The sequence below is a fragment of the Cibotium barometz genome, chromosome 39, assembly GCF_041138505.1.
Source record: "Cibotium barometz isolate CiBa-2024 chromosome 39, ASM4113850v1, whole genome shotgun sequence".
NCBI lineage: Eukaryota > Viridiplantae > Streptophyta > Polypodiopsida > Cyatheales > Cibotiaceae > Cibotium > Cibotium barometz.
The window spans coordinates 18,748,055-18,764,843 of record NC_141084.1 but is presented as its reverse complement, the minus strand read 5'-3'; the positions used below and the strand labels follow the sequence as shown (position 1 = coordinate 18,764,843).

The window sequence follows — 16,789 nt, the reverse complement described above, 5'->3', positions numbered from 1 at the left end:
CTTTCAAAGATTTATGAACTTGGTGTTTGAGCCCTATCTGGGGTCCTTCATCAGAGTGTTCATAGATGATTTCTGTATCTATAGTGGCAGATTAGTTCACTGTGAGAAGCTGAGGATGGCATTGAAAAGGCTGGATGAACTGGGTGGACAGTTGAACCCTGACAAGAGTCATTTAGCTCAAGCCAAGGTAACCCTACTTGGAAATGTGGTTTCTAAGAATGGAATTGAGGCAGATCTTGCAAAAGTGGAAGCTTTGCATCTGTTAGAGGCACCTCAGAATGTGAAGCAGCTGATGACATTCACACATAAGGTAAGATACCTGGCTAGATTCATTTATTTTTTTGTCTCGGGCTTTATACCCATTGCAACAAGCATCCCAAAGGGATCCCTTTGTGTGGCAAGCCAAGGAAGAGAAAGCCTTTCTGCAGGTTAAGGAAATTCTGAGTACTTTGCCAGTAGTTTTGCCCCCAGACTAGAGTAAGTAATTCTTTGTAAATCCTAGTGTGGGAGAAGATGCCATAGGTGCAGTATTGCTACAGCAAGGAAGGGAGCATTGCTATATGAGACCAGTATATTTTGTTAGCAGAACAAAGACAGTTGGAGAAAGGACTTATTCTGAGGCAGAGCTTGTAATGGTAGCTATGGTGTTTGTCTTAAGAAAATTCAGGTCTTACTTACTTCGTAAGCCTTTCACTATACTGACACATTACTCTTTACTTCCCCATTTGATTCAATCTGACCTTCCATCAAAGAGATTGTCTAAATGGTTGGTTGAGTTGCAAGAGTTCCAATTCACTTGCATAGTGGAGGATAGTACAAGGGCTACATTGGCAGATATTTTGACACACAGACAGAATCCTTTAGTATTGAGGAAAGAGACAGTGATGAAGAAGAAGGTACGCAGGTGGAGAGACCCTAAAGCAGATCTGTCCAATGCATTTTTTACTCTTTTTTTTTTTTAATGGAGCCTTTAAGAGAAGCTCAAGGGTAGCCAGTGGAGGGATTGTTTTGTTGAATCCAGGAGGTGCAATAGTATATCCAGAAGGTATTAAGTTGCAAGTGCAGACCATCAATGAAGCTGAGTATGCCACTTTAGAATATGGACTCCAACAGTGTCTTAAGAGAGGGATCAACAGACTTATCATCAAGGGTGACAGTTAACTGGTTATTAGACAACTTCAAAATGTCTGGAAGGCCAAGAATCCCAAGTTGAAGGAGTGGTGCTTTCAAATTAGAAAGATGCTACAGAAATTTCAAGAGGTCCAGATTCAACATGTGAAGAGGAAACAAAACTAGGTTGCAGATACATTAGCCAGAGGGGGGCTAGGCAAGGATTTAGATGCATATGCCATGACTGTAACCTATTCTAGTTGATGTTGGAAGAGAGAGTTTACATGAAGATGAAGAGTTTTTGCACACAGGTCTGGAACCTTCAAGTTTATCCATAAAACAGAAATATGGTTTCATAAGGAGGACTCTGTAGTACAGTATTGTTATTGATCAATTGTACATAAAGAGCAAGAATTTGGTTCTGAGAAGGGTCCCAACCAGAGAAGAGATCTTTGCCATAATGGCTTCATGTCATGAAGGGGTATGTGGAGGGCACTTTGCCTTGAAGTTAACTCTGAGAAAGATTCTTACTATAGGTTGTGTGTGGCCAACTCTGAGAAAGATTCTTACTGTAGGTTATGTGTGGCCTTGTTTGAGGAAGGATGTCTACCATTGGTGCATAAGCTGGGAGCCATGTCAGAAACAAGGAAGGAGAGTGTTGCACCATGAGTTGAGGAAAACTATTATTTCATTTGGAGCTTTTGAGAAATGGGGCTTAGATGCAATTGGTCCTCTACCCACAACTGCCAGGGGTAGGACCTACATCTTAATTGGAGTGGATTACTTAACCAGGTGGACTGAGGCTAGATGTGTAAAAAGCATTACTGCGAAGGAAGTGGCTAGGTTTATCTTTGAGGATATCTATGCAGGATTTGGTATGCCCTTGGAGTTGTTGTCAGATCAAGGACTCGATTTTAGAGGCCAGATTGTAGAAGAGCTTATACAGAAATTGCACATTACTCAGGTTTTCAACCCCTTATTATCCACAATGTAATGGGCTAGTTGAAAGGTTCAATGGGGAGTTGTGTACAATGTTAACCAAATATGTGGAAGAACATCCCAAGCAATGGGACTTACATGTATCTTCAGCTCTGTGGGCCTACAGGACAACTGTGAGGACAACTATAGAATTTTCACCATACCACCTAGTTTTGGGAAGGAAGCCCTAATGCTCATTGAAGTGGAAATCCCTAGTCTGCAATTTCTGCTAAAACATCAAGAGACAGACATAGATGAATATAAAGAGAGGTTGCTCGATCTTCTGGAGCTGCAACTTGCAAGGGAAGAGGCTTTGGACCACTACATCCATGAGCAATAGTAGGGCTGACATGTTCAATGAGACAGTGAAGGATAAAGGCATTAAGAAGGGGGATCTGGTGCTTAGGTATATCAGCAAATTGGATAATACCTTCTAGACAAAATTCCAAATTAAGTGGGAAGGACCTTTCAAAGTTGTGCACATTCATGAGGATGGAACTTGCTAGCTGGCAGATCTGGATGATCAACTTCATTCAAAGAGAGTAAATGGCTACAGATTAAAGCCATATTGGTGCAGAGTCATAGTAATCCATAAAGATTCAGAGACAGTAGATGAAGACTTATTTGATGATGAAGCTGCTGCAGAAGAGCATGAAAAAGGTTGTTGGAAGCTGGATGTATTGTTTGTTGAAGATTGTTTCAAAGAATCCATAGCCAGTGGTTGAGCATGAATGCTTCAACCATGGGGGGTTTGGCAAAAGATGATAGGTTTTTTTGTGGCCAAGGGGATATGCTCCATGAAGATGCTCACCCCAACCCCAAGAAAAGAAAATAATACATTGGGTATGATCAAAGACCTTAGGAAACATAGGATCTTGCATAGGTAGCTGTGCATTGGTAACTTGTTGTAATAAGCTCATGTTAGGACTCTTGCATGATGGCTAGCCGACAGAATTGGGTAGAGTAGGTGAGAGTATGCATGGTGATAGAGCATAGTTGCGCAAGGAGGGGGAATGTGTAAGTGAGTTTTTTTGGATGATAGCATTTTTTGTTTGAGCATTGGTGTGGACGAAGCGATTGCTAAGAGAGCTAGTTCTGTTTGGTGAGATTGCTGTGAAGCTGGTTATCTTAGGGTTTGTTCTACGTGAAAGGCGACGTGGGATTTGTGAGAGAAGACTAAGATCTGTGCAGAGTAGGGAATTATTTCTGAGGCAGAACTGCAGGAGGAAGGTGAAGAAAAGGTCAGAGGAAAGTCAGCAGGACAGTCAAGAAGTTATAGGGAGTGTGTCTATAAGTCCATGGACGCTGGAGGATCGAGGCGGATACTAGAGGATCAATTTTGGAGTGGAGTAAGCCATCAGATTTCGGAAGCAGAAGACAGACAAAATCTGACTTGTCTGTGGCAGCCAGGAGAGTTTGTGGTCAGACAGAGGTTAGCTGAGGGTAGCTGCTTAGTTCTGGAGATGAGCTTAGTCAGCTGGATGGTAGCTATGGTTAGGAGAGGCTGCTAGGTAGTAGATCAGAGTCATTGGAAATAGGAGCTGACCTTAGAGGACAACCTGAATCAGTTGCTGGATTGATTAGGGACGCTGGGAGGGTATTGAAGTATCCAATGGGGGCAGCTGAGGACCAAGGAATAGTGGCTGGGTGTTCTGGTGCCTTCTATTCTTATTTTTTACTGCGTTTTGGTGCTTGTGTTAGACTCCTCTCATGGTGGTGTGCTTCGGACAGAGCCATCAACGGCCTCAGTTTCCTTCTGCAAATAATCCAGATCAAGTCTTGTAACCTCTATTTTCTGCACTACAGCCTCTTTTCTACCTTACACTTCATCACGGGAAACTGTGGCACCTGTTATGATACTGAGGAATCTGTCCCAATATCAGAATGAGCATTCTCTAATGTGTTTATTGTTTGATGATTTGATCTATAAATTCTGTTCCTTTGCTTCCAAGTCTCTACTTATCACAGTGAGGTTGGATTCAGGTTACTGGTGTTTGTGATGTGTGAACTGTGTGTAGAATTCACAAAATAAAGACTACTTTTAAAGTTCATCTTTACTCAAGTATGTTCAACTGTTAAAACTTATCTTACTAAAAGATTCATGGATAACACAATTTATATAACTATGTACTAGTATGTAAGTACTTTGATGGTGGCATTACACTTCTCTTTAGCACATCCTCACTTTCTTGGAGCTTTGTAGGTGTATGCAGAGCTGCAAAATGATGTGCTTCAGAATTTCACATTATGCAACACAACTCAACGTTTTATACGATCTCCCAAAAGCTGTCAAAGGCACATCTCAAGGCCGTCTGCACCACATGCCAAATCGAGTTTTTTGTGTGGCACACATGTAAGTCACTTTTATTTTCTTCACTGCACTTCTGCATGTCCACTCAATGAATAGCTTTGGACCAGAGCTTGTCAAAATACAGTACATGAAGTTTGTTTTTGCATTGTGGAGTGTTTTGAATAGACATACGTCAACCACTTAACTTGAAGAGTGTGTAGGATGAATGATAGACTCGGGGGGCTGGTCCGCTCTTCATATCGCAGCGTAAGGCCTCTCAATTGACTAAAAATGCTGTGTCAAAATGGTCAAGAAAGACACACAAGCACAACAAATACTGAGAATCGGTAGTTGATAGTGAGGGTTTCTTTTGGTTGACCACTGAACTTGTGCAACCCGTTCTAAGCACATTGCGTCTGGCTGTGGGGCCTGCACACGTGCACAAGTAATCCCTCATTACTGTGGATGCTTGCTTTTTGCCTTCAGTCTTTGCATACAAGCAGTTGGATCTTGACATCTTTGAGGAAACTTAGCTCTTTTGTTCGGCTAGCCCTCAATCTTTGCATACAAGCACTATCTACACAGACACCTCACTTACAACCCTTCACGCAGGTTGGTCTACAACACTTGCACATTAAGTAGTGCAGCCCTTGGTGCAGCTGTCCCTACAGTTCTGGTACGGATGATGCTGTATGTGTGAGCTTCACTATATGGTAATTGTACAAAACCTGTTTGTGTGGCTTTATGCCAATTGCATGCGGACAGCTCCAACTATACAGCTGCAATCTGTACATGGCCTACTGTACAGCCAGTACACCATCCATAAGTGCTACTACAGAAAAACTGAGGGAGGCTCTAAGACTGCCAGTGTCCTACTGCTGTTCGAGTGCTCTCAACCTTTGGCATCTGGATCTTGTGGCCCAGCCATGTGGTGTAGGCAAAGAAGGGGGTACCGGGAGTCTTCTCATTGTCATCTGGATCATGCCATGTCCACTCCCTTGGGTCCCACTGGAGGTGCATGAGAGGACGACCCTCCCAAATCCACAAACGCCAGAATCTCTCTCTTGCCACCTTTGCCAGTGGCAGGTCTATGTGCCACTCATGCGCATGGAAACCAATCACCCTCACCCTTTGCAAGGTGTATCCCCTGGGCTCTGCTCTCTCAAGTCTGCCATGAGGTCCAATAGAGAAGAGGAGTAAGGTGGATATCTCATCCGTGCCAAGGACGGCCAGGTGAACACTCCCAACAACTGCAAGCCCAGGCGGGCGCCGGGGGGGGGAGAGTATCCAGGATCGGGGCCAACCACTCCGGGGTGGTGGAAGAGTACATGTCGAGGCTAAGTCTGTCCCTACCCCGAATCCCGGTGAGGCTCCTCTCCTGGGCCTCTAGGGGCAATTGTTTGAATGCAAGCCAATCTTCAAGTGATCGAGTGAGACCCATGCTAAAATGTCCCCACGATACATTTGAGTGAGCCCCCAACATGTGACCACTGGGCAAACGGACCAGGGGGTTCCAGATCAGAGGCTGTTGGAGACACTCGGATGCAACTGGAGTGGGCTGTTGAAGGGCCGGCCTGAGATGATCCCAAGCACACAGGAGGTTGGTTTCAAATCTGTCCTCAAATGCAAGGCTAAAGCCACGAGCCCGCATCTTTGTGAAGATCCATCTCGTATTCTTGGGCCAAGGGCCTCCCAAAATCGGGGTGGGGGTAGAGATCCTAGCTAGGATGAAGTCCTTCTAAGGCTCGCCACCAGGCCACGAACTATCAACTTGCCCAAAAGGGTGCGGCTCTGAATGGAGGGGTCGATGATGCCCAGGCCCCCCACGTTGCAAGCTGAATGATCACTCTCTAGGCCACCTTGGCCCGGGTGGCCTCCCGTCGTTGCTAGCCTGAAGAAAGTTGCAGATCGACCGCCGAACCTGATCAATGCAAGCTTGAGAGAAGGCCCAAAAGGAGATAATGTACCACATGGCGGCGAGAAGAACCTGGTTTGCTGCCACGTCCCAGCCAGCTAAGGGAAGTCTGGCTGAACTCCAATATAACTTCTTCTTCCGAATGCGCAGAAGAAGAAGGGTTAGCTCCTGCTCTAGGGAGATAAGGATGCCCACCTGGCATCGAGGATAACGAACTGGAGTGCCACTCGGGATCCACTGAAAAGCCTCAACTGGCCTCCAAGTTGGTGGGCATGCAATGAGCCAACCCAAAATCCACACAACTTGTGCCAGTTGATTTGCTCTCCAGATGCATGGCAAAAGATCTCTATTGCCATAGTGAATCTCTCAAGGTTCCCCTCATCTCCGACAGGTATGCTGCTGTGTCATTGGCAAGGCGAACTTAGAATCAAGCAACTCCTCCTTCGCCACACAGCTGGGAAGCCCCTGCCCTTGGAGCCCTGTTTTCTGAGAGAAAACTACTCATGGCCTCAGCAACAAACAAAAATAGATAAGGTGCCAGTGGTGGACAGCCCTGCCAGACCGAGCAAGAAGGTAGAAATCTGTCACCTCTGGCTCCCTGAATGAGAACGTTGCTGTGTGAAATCGAGTAGAGCCTAGAAACACCTCGGACCCACTCCTCAGGGAATGGCATCTAGTACAATGTCCTCTCGAGTCTCCAGAAAGCCCCAGCCCACTCTCTCATAGGCTTTCTCAAAATCTAGGGCAAGGGATGGCGGCCTCGGTTGGGGATGACGGAGCGGCTGCCATGGAGTCCTCCTGGAGGTGAGAAGACCAGAATATGCCGACACTTGCTGAAGAGGGGAAACAATCTGAAAGCTGAAGACACCTGCCAAAGGAGACGATAGGGTTGCGGTGATGAAGGGCTCAGGTGCGGGGGGTGGGGTGAGCAGGGCTGACTGCTAGGGGCAGGAAGGCGAAGAAAGAAGAGCAAGGTGGGGCTGGTGGAAAGGAGGGTGAGGGGGGCTGGGGGCGAATCGGGCAGCTGGGAGGCAGAGGGCGATGGCAAGGGCAGCTGACGTGCACCCGTGCGGGGGCCCGGGGGGATTGGGGGTGCTCTTCTGCTCACGCTTGACACTTCGTCTAGGTTAGTCATGCTCTTATCTATATGGGTCTCATGCTGCACTCAGGAAGGACATCATCAAAATAACCCTGTGGCTGCTGCATATATACTTCTTCTTGCAAGTCACCATGCAAGAAGGCATTCATGACATCCATCTAATGCAAGGACCAATTCCTAGCTGCTACCATAGCAATGACAACTCTCACGGTTGCCATCCTTGCAACTGGGCTAAAAGTCTCCTCATAATCAATGCCATAGGTTTGTGCAAACCCTTTTGCAACCAATCTTGCTTTGTATCTGCTCACGGTGCCATCAGCATTATGCTTCACTTTATACACCCACTTGCAGCCAATTGCTTTCTTATCACTTGGTGTAGGTACTATTTCCCAAGTGTTATTTGCATCAAGTGCAGCCATCTCTTCATCCATGGCACTCTCCCATTTTTCATTCCCAACAGCCTCTTCAAAAGAAAGTGGGCTCAGCCTCTTCAGCCTCTTTTTTATTGAAAACCTTTGCGTGTATGTTTCTATGCTTCAATATGAGAATACACATTTTTTCTACGTTCCTTACACATATACTACAATGCAGATTAGAAAGATAGTATTTGTAATATTCAAAGCTGAGAAAACTGCATGTACTGTTTGTACATGCCATAGAGTTGCTGCGACATATGTAGGCATATTGTAACCTCTACAGCATTCACCTACATGCGACAAATACAACAATGATTTTTATGTACTATAGCCTGGAAATGTACTTTAGTCTGATTTGGGCAGTTCGTATTTCTGGGATGGCATTGTTTGATGGCAGGACTTGAACATTGCATATGCAGCCTTATCACAGTTGTACAGCAGGTTTTTTGGATTACCACATCTATTTGCAATTGCAAAGCTCCTGGGGTCTTCACTTCCTTGGCTGATTCGGGCAGTTCTTGACCTTCTTTCTCAAAAGGTCAAAACGTTTTTTTGGGCTAAATACTCCTTCAGTTTTTCTCCTTCAGTTTTTTTGGGCCAAATGCTCCTTCAGTTTTTCTCCTTGAAAAACCACGTACTTGTTCTCATGGAATGACTCAGGTCACATTTTCACAAAACACCCTCAAATGCACTGAAGATTGCAATACAGATAATGCGAGTCTTTTTTTTTTGCAGATTATGGCTTTGGAACCCAGGATCGCTGAGCTTCGTGGGGAACTGCCTAAGGCCATCCATATCCCTGCATGTGACGGTGGTGTGGCAGGTGAACTTGGTTCGGTACACTGCAGCTTTTTAGTTGTTGAGATGGCTTAAAATGACATGCAAGTCCAAAGTTGATGCAAAGGCTCTTTTTGCACTTATCTGTTTCAGGATGTCTGACTAGCTTTCAGGAGCAACTTCAGTGGGCAATCAATTATGAAGGGAGAGCAGATGTATTACAGATTTTAAAAGAAATCGGCAGTCTTATTTTTCTAATGAGTCTTCTTGATACAGCCATAGTAAGGAACTGGCCGCCTCTTTTTTTCATGTGCTATAATGCTACTTTCGCATAACAAGGACATCATCGCTGTGTATATGTATGAAATTCTGGATTTTACAATTGTCCTTCTCACAATGAATGCAGCAAGAAGTAGAAACAGAGCAATTTATGCAAGGGGCTCCCTTCTTGGGTCTAGTCCCTGGTGGTGATGGCCAGATGCAGCAAGTGCTTGCAAAAGATAAAAGCAGCCCCGTGGTGAACCTGTTCAAAGAAGCAACCAATGCGGTTGTTGCACATCCAGGCTGTTTGGACCCTTCTTCATTTCTTGCACTTTCCAAACAAGCAGAAGTTGCAGGTACGCCATACCCTTCTTCTTTTATATATGTGGTTATAATATCCCTAGACATGTGTTCTACAATTTGTATGCTGTTGAAGCATGCACGCCAGGGAAGAAGAGTGAACTCAGAGCTTTGGTGTTGGTTTCTGTGCTGTTATAGATGCCCTTGCCATGAAGAAAACACAGTCTGGCAGTATTCTGGAGTACACTCTTGAGTTTCTTAGCAAAACGTTGGACACTGTTCGTGCCAAGTGGAATTCGGCCTCTAAAACAGGACTTATTGAAATCACGTCATCCAAGGAGTTTCATCGCGTCTACAGTGGAGTCCAGTTTGTAAGTTTCTTGACTTCAGTGTATCGTGGCCCAAATTTTATGCTACTGGACATAGATAATATCCACATTCATGTAGGCTTATGCTTGTACATATGTACAAGCACAAGAACACGCAGTTAGAGGAGACCGCAGAGATCCCAAGGGTATCCTGGACATGCTCCATGGACGCATGGATGAGTCACCACATAGCCCTCCAAGGACGAGGCTCTCACCTGCCTTTGCAACTCAGAGGTCTGTACACAAAGTGAACTTGCAGCTACAGTGAACAGGAGTCACCATGTGATGCTGTGCTCAAAAATCACAATTTATTTTTGATCAGGCATTAGTACTAGATATTCCCTTGCATCTCCTATTTTACAGGTTGTCTACACATTGTACTATTTCAGTCATAGGCCACTTTGACCACTTCCATGGGAGGCACTGATATGCAGGTTATGCACAACTGCAGGGATTGAGACGGAGCACCACCATTTGTGCAGATGCCCAGCCTACTCTTGGGTATGCGGGAGATTCCATTGCCACTTCTGTGATGGTTTTGGTCCCCTTTCAGGTGTGATGCAGTATAGAGATCAGAGATGCCTGGGTTTGTAGTTATTGGAGCTTCACCATCATCAAGAGACCCTGATGAGGCAGTACTCAGGGAGACATGAGCACTGTCACGGGCTGTACACGTGAGCTAGTGACCCTCTAGCCCCACATACCTGGGGAGTCACTACATAGAGGGTGTGCCAGACGTTCTCGCCCCTGGAGATCCAAACCCTCCTTCTGCCAGTTGCAGATCCAGGACATACTGTCGTGCCATAGAGGGGTACCACCACATGAGAAAGTGCCAGATGGAGGGTTTGGAAGACAGCCAGATGTTCTTGCCCCTGAAGATTTGTATTTTCTTCTCCTCCACTCCTACGGGGCTTTTATGGCAGCATAGTGCCCCGTATTGGTTGAGATCTCGCTATCTTTTGGCTTGAAATCTGTGTTTGTATGATTTTATTTTACTTAATATAAGTCTCTTTTAATGTATTTTCTTCTCCTCTCCAATGGGGCTTTTATGGCAGCATAGTGCCCCCGATTGGCTGAGATCTCCCTACATTTTGGTTTGAGATCTCCCTTTGTATGATTTAATTCTACTTAATAGAAGTCTCCTTGCTTAAAAAACAAAAAACAAAAAAAGTGCATATGGAATTATTTATGGGCCACATTGTGTAGACCGTCTTTTTTTTTTTCTGCACAAAATAGAAACTTCTATAACTGAATCCTTGGGCTGTTGAGACCTTACAATTCCTTCGTGGTAGCCCTGGAAGGATTTCTTCATGTACCATATTCTTAGATGTATCCCTGGGAGCTGTGATGACTAGAGTTGTAGCACACATTTTATTTTCTCTGAGACAGATTGCCACCCCCATCCTCCCGGTTCGTTTCTTCTATCATCCGGGCTTGGAGTAGTATGCAGATATTTTTACCTCACAGGCCCCCAAATGCAGTAGATGAGGCTGACATGGAACCCATTATGTGGAAGGACCTTATCAGAGATGATCCTGGTGGACCCCTGTACTTGACTGGAAGAACTTTAAAAGTCTTCCAGATGATAAGAGAGAGGCATCTACCCAGCATCTTAGAGGGAGTCACTGACGGATTGCACAGATTGATGCAGCTATACCTAACCTCTAGATCACTGGTACATTCTTAGATGAGTATCACCACTTGTGGTTGGGGTTTTTTCCTGGGACAGGCGTGCCATTTCAGATGATGGGATTTGCAAAATCAGAGGAAGAGGCTTTTTCCTTCTGTTTCATTCAGTCTGGATTGCGAATGGAGAGATGTGATGTACAGGTGATCATACATGGCTGTGTGATCCATCTAGTGAGAGTAGTGGGTCGCTCTGGGAAGCGTTGGTCTACTGACCCTTGCCCAGTGATGGTTACTCATGCTTCGTGGTGCCTATTCACTTTCTGTGAGCCGTTCAACACTGTACATTGACATACAATGCTTCTGTACGGCAAGTGTAGGTCCCCTCCTGACATCAGAGCTGTACAGACTGTATAGACAGGTCCCTGCTGAGTCAGACCTGTATAGACGGGTGGCAGGTTTTCTGTTGATGTCACTACTGTACGGACAGCAGTCTTCTGATATTGTTGCTGTATAGACAGCTCGTGGAGGGTGAATAGAGTGGTTCAAACAGTTGCTGAGGCCATAGTACCCACAAATTAGATCGACAAAACTGATATCTGAATCTGGACACAGATCTACTTTCTGAGATACTACGAAGAACGGTGTGGTGTGTTGAAGACCTTGCAAAGATGTGTCGCTTTTTTGGAATTAAGATTTTGGGTTTCTAAGTTATTCTGAACTTGTTAGAGGTTAGAGGAAGTACAAGGGCAGCACGGCTCAGTAATTTTATCGATTTATTGTGTGAGTGCCAGTTCCAAAGACAGTCATGTGCCTCTGCAAAGCATTGCTTAGAATAAAAGAATACTCAGAGGGGTGGGGGGGGGGTAGCCTTTACTCTGGTCCTCCCCACTACAGTGTCTACGTCCAAGATCTTAGGAGTAAACCCTGATACTGTAGGTGTGTGTAGGGAAATTCCAATTGCTTGTAGTCTACCTTGTACTTGTGGTTTAAAGCTATAAATCAATTTCCTATGAGAAAATCTTTACACATATTTTAGTTGGATTGATGGTGGTGTTGACACTAACTATGATTCACATAACACTTTATGAAGGTTTTTACACGCTAGCAAAATTTTCAACTCTGGTATATTGATGAATCTTTCTTGTATAATCAGGTTTATTGTGGAGGACCCATCGAAGAATCAGTGACCAACCAAGAACGCTTTGGTGATGCTGTGGCTTGGGGGGGCTGTGCAATCGTCTACTTATTGGGGCAGCATCTACGCTTCGAGCTGTTAGACTTTGTCTATCATGCTCTTAATGTGACTGAAGTGGAAATCGTATCAACACTCCAAGCAACTCTGGCTGACAAAATCAAACAGATAGCACCTTCGTATGCTCCGGTACGCTTTTGGGTTCATTATCATGAGATGGAGTTTTTCATTTATCACAATTAAAGCTTTGTCAGTTTATTGTAGCTGCTTAAGTTTACACAATTAAAGCTTTGTCAGTTTATTGTAGCTGCTTAAGTTTACACAATTAAAGCTTTGTCAGTTTATTGTAGCTGCTTAAGTTTACTTATGAACCCTGTTTGGCAGGACCTGGAGACATTTATTGAGAATGGTAAAAAGGTGAGGAGGCTTAATAGCCATGTCTTCTCTATGCTGAAAGCATGCTTCCCCTTAGAGGAGAAACAAGCATGCATGATCAAACAAAGCGGTACATTGGTACCCCGAATCAAGTATCCAAATACCCCCTCAGCCTTTGAGACACTTCCCCTTAAAGGTAGTTCTCTCTCTCTCTCTCTCTCTCTCTCTCTCTCTCTCTCTCTCTCTCATGCTCTGTCATGGAGGACCATTTTCGATCTCATGGCGATCCATGAGTTTGAATCCCCTCATCTCCATCAGTCTTGAGACAACTTTGTAACCCTATGATGCTTTGACGTACCGTGGCTTCATTTTCTATCAGTGTCTTCTTGGCATACTCAACAGATTTCGTCTATTTTTTGTTTACTTTATGCGTTGTTTACATTATTATAGTGGATGCCATATGCATTTCCCACGACAATGCTCACACAATGTATCATCATTGTCTCATGGGCAGTTTTGGCTCCCTGAAGATGATAATAAATCTCTCTCTCTCTCTCTCTCTCTCTCTCTCTCTCTCTCTCTCTCTCTCTATTTGTCCATGTGTGTGAATGCACTTTGATGTGTGCATCTTTGCAAGTTGAAAGTTAATAAAAGCTTGTTTTTTATTACAGAAGTATTTCTGAAACCGGTGTGATGTGGGATTGCAGGTGGCTTTACAGAAGTGAACCATAGTGTTAAAAGTGAGGACTCAGCTTGAACAACCATTGCATTGAGAGAGGGTTCTGCTCAAGCAAGCATAGCTTTCAAAATTTTGGTTTTGTACCAGTTTCAGAGGTTGAGTGTATACCTTGCAACCAGAGTATACAACATGTATACCAACATAGTAATTAGAACTCTTAGGGGCCATTCCTTGTGGTGTGAGTTGGCCATTTGGCATTGATGTAGTCACGACAATCAACTGCAATAATCTGCATTTGAGCTCTGTATGTGCCATAAATAATTAACCATGTACTCTTGACTATCTTTACGACCGATGATGCAGTATGTAACAAATGGAAACATTAGAAATGTTGACCTTGTTTCAGGGTGTCTGCTGACTGCCCGTTAAATAGAAATTTAGAATCATGAGGCATGCATGTTTAGGTCAGAAAATTCATTTTCACATATGGTGGAAGTTTGTCAAATAAGGCAGGAGAAAGAGAAGAACAATGTATTTTTTTAAGCATGCACCTTGGGAATCTCACTTATGCTGGAATAAGAATCCTAATGGCCAGCTACAAGCTTCTCAACACTCACATCAAGGCTGGCCACAAGTCAATTATTCAACTGGACAAAACAATTAAGTGCATTTGCTTGAGCAAGAGCTCAATAACAGATGGTAGGGTGCCCTTGCCATACTTTTATTGATACTTGACCTGTTACGAACATATGTGATTGATTGAGACCGTGTCTTAAGTTAGTTTCACATAAGGAGACCAAGGAAGAAAACATGTAAACTGTTAATGATCTTGGAATAGCATTCATCCACGTCCATGTCTTAATGAGGCAATGATAGGAGTGCTACATATAAAACAATACTGGGAAATTGTTCAGGGTTGGATGCCCAAACCTGAAGGAAGAGACTGTAGTAGCTCAACCCACTCCTACTTACTGGCAACAGCAGTAACAGGCTCCGTGAGAGAGAATTGCCACATACCACTTGACATCATTAAAAGCTGAGGCAGTCAAAGAAGGTAAAAACTAGTCCACCTGTGGAGAAAGTAGTATGCAGACCACAATGGCCATTACAAGTGTTGAGTCTATCAGTTTGTTTTTGTGCTCATACTACTAGCAAAGTTTCAATCTCCACCTTCCATACTTTGTCAATGGGACCTTGGGATTTTCACCCTCAAGAGTCATACTTCTCATAGCAAAGTTTCAATCTCCACCGTCCATACTTTGTCAATGGGACCTTGGGATTTCCACCCTCAAGAGTCATACTTCTCATGTTGGATGAGTTTTAGCACAAGAAGACACAAGCTCACTTCCAAGAAGCCACTTGAGGTGCACAAGTCTGTTTTGGAATTGAATGCTGGGATATAAAATTTTCTCAGACAGTTGGTTCTGGTAAAACTGTCCCTTGTTCTCATAGGAAAGAACTCAAAGTGCAAATTGCAACAGTACAAATAGGAAAGAACTCAAAGTCCAAATTGCAACAGTACAAATACATAGATTAGCATGAGAAGTGCCCAACACCATAATAAAGAACAAATATATGTTTTTTGTTTTATGAGACGGGGTTTACAAGGCAGAAAATGTGTCCCATAAACTTGTAAGAATACTTTTGCCACTAGTTTCATCTCCTTGCTCACACCAAGGAGACTTATCTAGTGTACAGGTCAAATATATGCTATAGATAGGCACATTATCTGGTTGGTATTCTCGTGTCTTAACAATATCAATGGTGCGCTCCCTGCTAAGCATAACGATGTGTAATTTTTAAGATTTGAACTCCCATGGGGGGGATGCAAATAATTGAATAACACCACATACATGCATTAGAAAAAAGGCTTTCAATATCCTTGGGGTCTCACTAAAAAAAAGTGCATAACAAGGGGTTTGTAGAAAAGCCTTTTGAGTTTCAAGAAGTTTTCATTTTTAGGGTTTGCATAAAAGTTGCAAATTTTGAACAATCTTATTTGAAACACTTTGTTTGACCAAGGATTTGTTGGTTTCATAATTATTATTGAAAATGTTGAGAGTCCATATTTAGTCATTTTTATGCATCATTTTTATCTTAGTTCAATTCTCATATGACTTGGTATTCATTAATTTTCACTATAATGACGACTTAATTTTTAATTAGAAACAAAAATGAATATAATCGCTTGATGTTAAAACTATCTACATGATATCCTTATTTCAATATCTCATCTAGATCCATAGTCATTGTATTGTAATAGTTGACGGTGTGGTTATTTTTCCTCGAAAAAGAGACTTCTATCAAGTATGGAAAAAAAATCACAAGGGAGATATTAGATCAAAAAGGGGGGAAATCTCAACCAATCTGGTGCCTTGTGTTGCAAACAAGGTTCCATATGAGAGGTAGTGAAAAAGTTGTCATGATCCCAGACTCTCATGAAGTGGCCACATTTTCTCTCTTTTTTCCTCCAAGGTTATTGAATCCTAGCCCAAGTGGCCATGAGCATATGGATAATATCACACTAGATCTTGCAAATGCAATGTGTATCATAAGCCAAAGTGCCCTACATGGCCTTAGTGCATCTTCTAAATGTGCTAGATTGTGATGCTAGCAATGATCTCCCATGCAGTGTCCAACCTTTGTGTTGGTGATACGTAGCTTGATTCTGGCATGTCTTGAAGACGGCATCATCGACCCACTCTCTGGGTAATCCTCATAGCCATATCTCTGTCGTTGCCTTCAAACTTGAGTTGAGGACTCAACTGTGTCAACCACGCAATAACACCAAAACAAATGTAGGCATCCCTCCTCATCCTTCCAAAAAGGCATGCTATTGCAATTCAAAACCTTTGTGCTTCCCTATACTCCCATAAGAAATGGGAGATTGTCTCTGAAGCTCCTACACATCTCGGACAAGTTGTGCTAGCACCAACGAGCGATCTCCACTGGCTAGTGGCAAGGCCATTAGTTAGAGAAAGTTAAATAAAAGAGAAAATCTTCATTTCCTTGTACGAGTGCCACAACCTCTGTGAAAAAGCTCTCTAAATGTCAAGGGTGATCCCATAAGCCTCCCAATGAGGTGTACAAGTAGGGACTCTCTGGATTTGTCCTAGAACCAGGTGTCTGGCATTCGGCATAGTGTAACTAAAGAAGGGCGTGCTTTTCATGGGGTGAAAAGCATCCCTCCACTCACACTCACACTCACTAGGGTCCCAATGCAATATGGAAGTGCTTCCTTGCCCTGTCCACCACCCTCACCGGTTGGACCATCGGACCCTCAATGATATCCTACATAAGACCTCTCTAAGAGCCATCTATCTTGAATGGAGTAAAAAACCAATACATCCTCCTCCACCCAAAGTGGGAAGGCACATGATCTGAAGAGGTACCTCTATCC

The 16,789-nt window shown here is 43.7% G+C and overlaps 1 protein-coding gene across 1 annotated transcript in view; it reads left to right on the top strand.

Annotated features, from left to right (window-relative positions):
- PIR121 (transcription activator) overlaps positions 1–13,832 on the top strand; it is a 104,722-nt gene extending 90,890 nt beyond the window's left edge. The window contains exons 23-31 of the mRNA XM_086778429.1: positions 4,292–4,441; positions 8,206–8,346; positions 8,544–8,631; positions 8,739–8,866; positions 8,992–9,202; positions 9,345–9,517; positions 12,297–12,524; positions 12,720–12,906; positions 13,418–13,832. Of these exons, the coding sequence (XP_086634555.1) occupies positions 4,292–4,441; positions 8,206–8,346; positions 8,544–8,631; positions 8,739–8,866; positions 8,992–9,202; positions 9,345–9,517; positions 12,297–12,524; positions 12,720–12,906; positions 13,418–13,467 (1,356 nt within the window). The 3' untranslated portion in view covers positions 13,468–13,832. The remainder of the gene's footprint in view (positions 1–4,291; positions 4,442–8,205; positions 8,347–8,543; positions 8,632–8,738; positions 8,867–8,991; positions 9,203–9,344; positions 9,518–12,296; positions 12,525–12,719; positions 12,907–13,417) is intronic.
- The last annotated feature ends 2,957 nt before the right edge of the window (positions 13,833–16,789 follow it).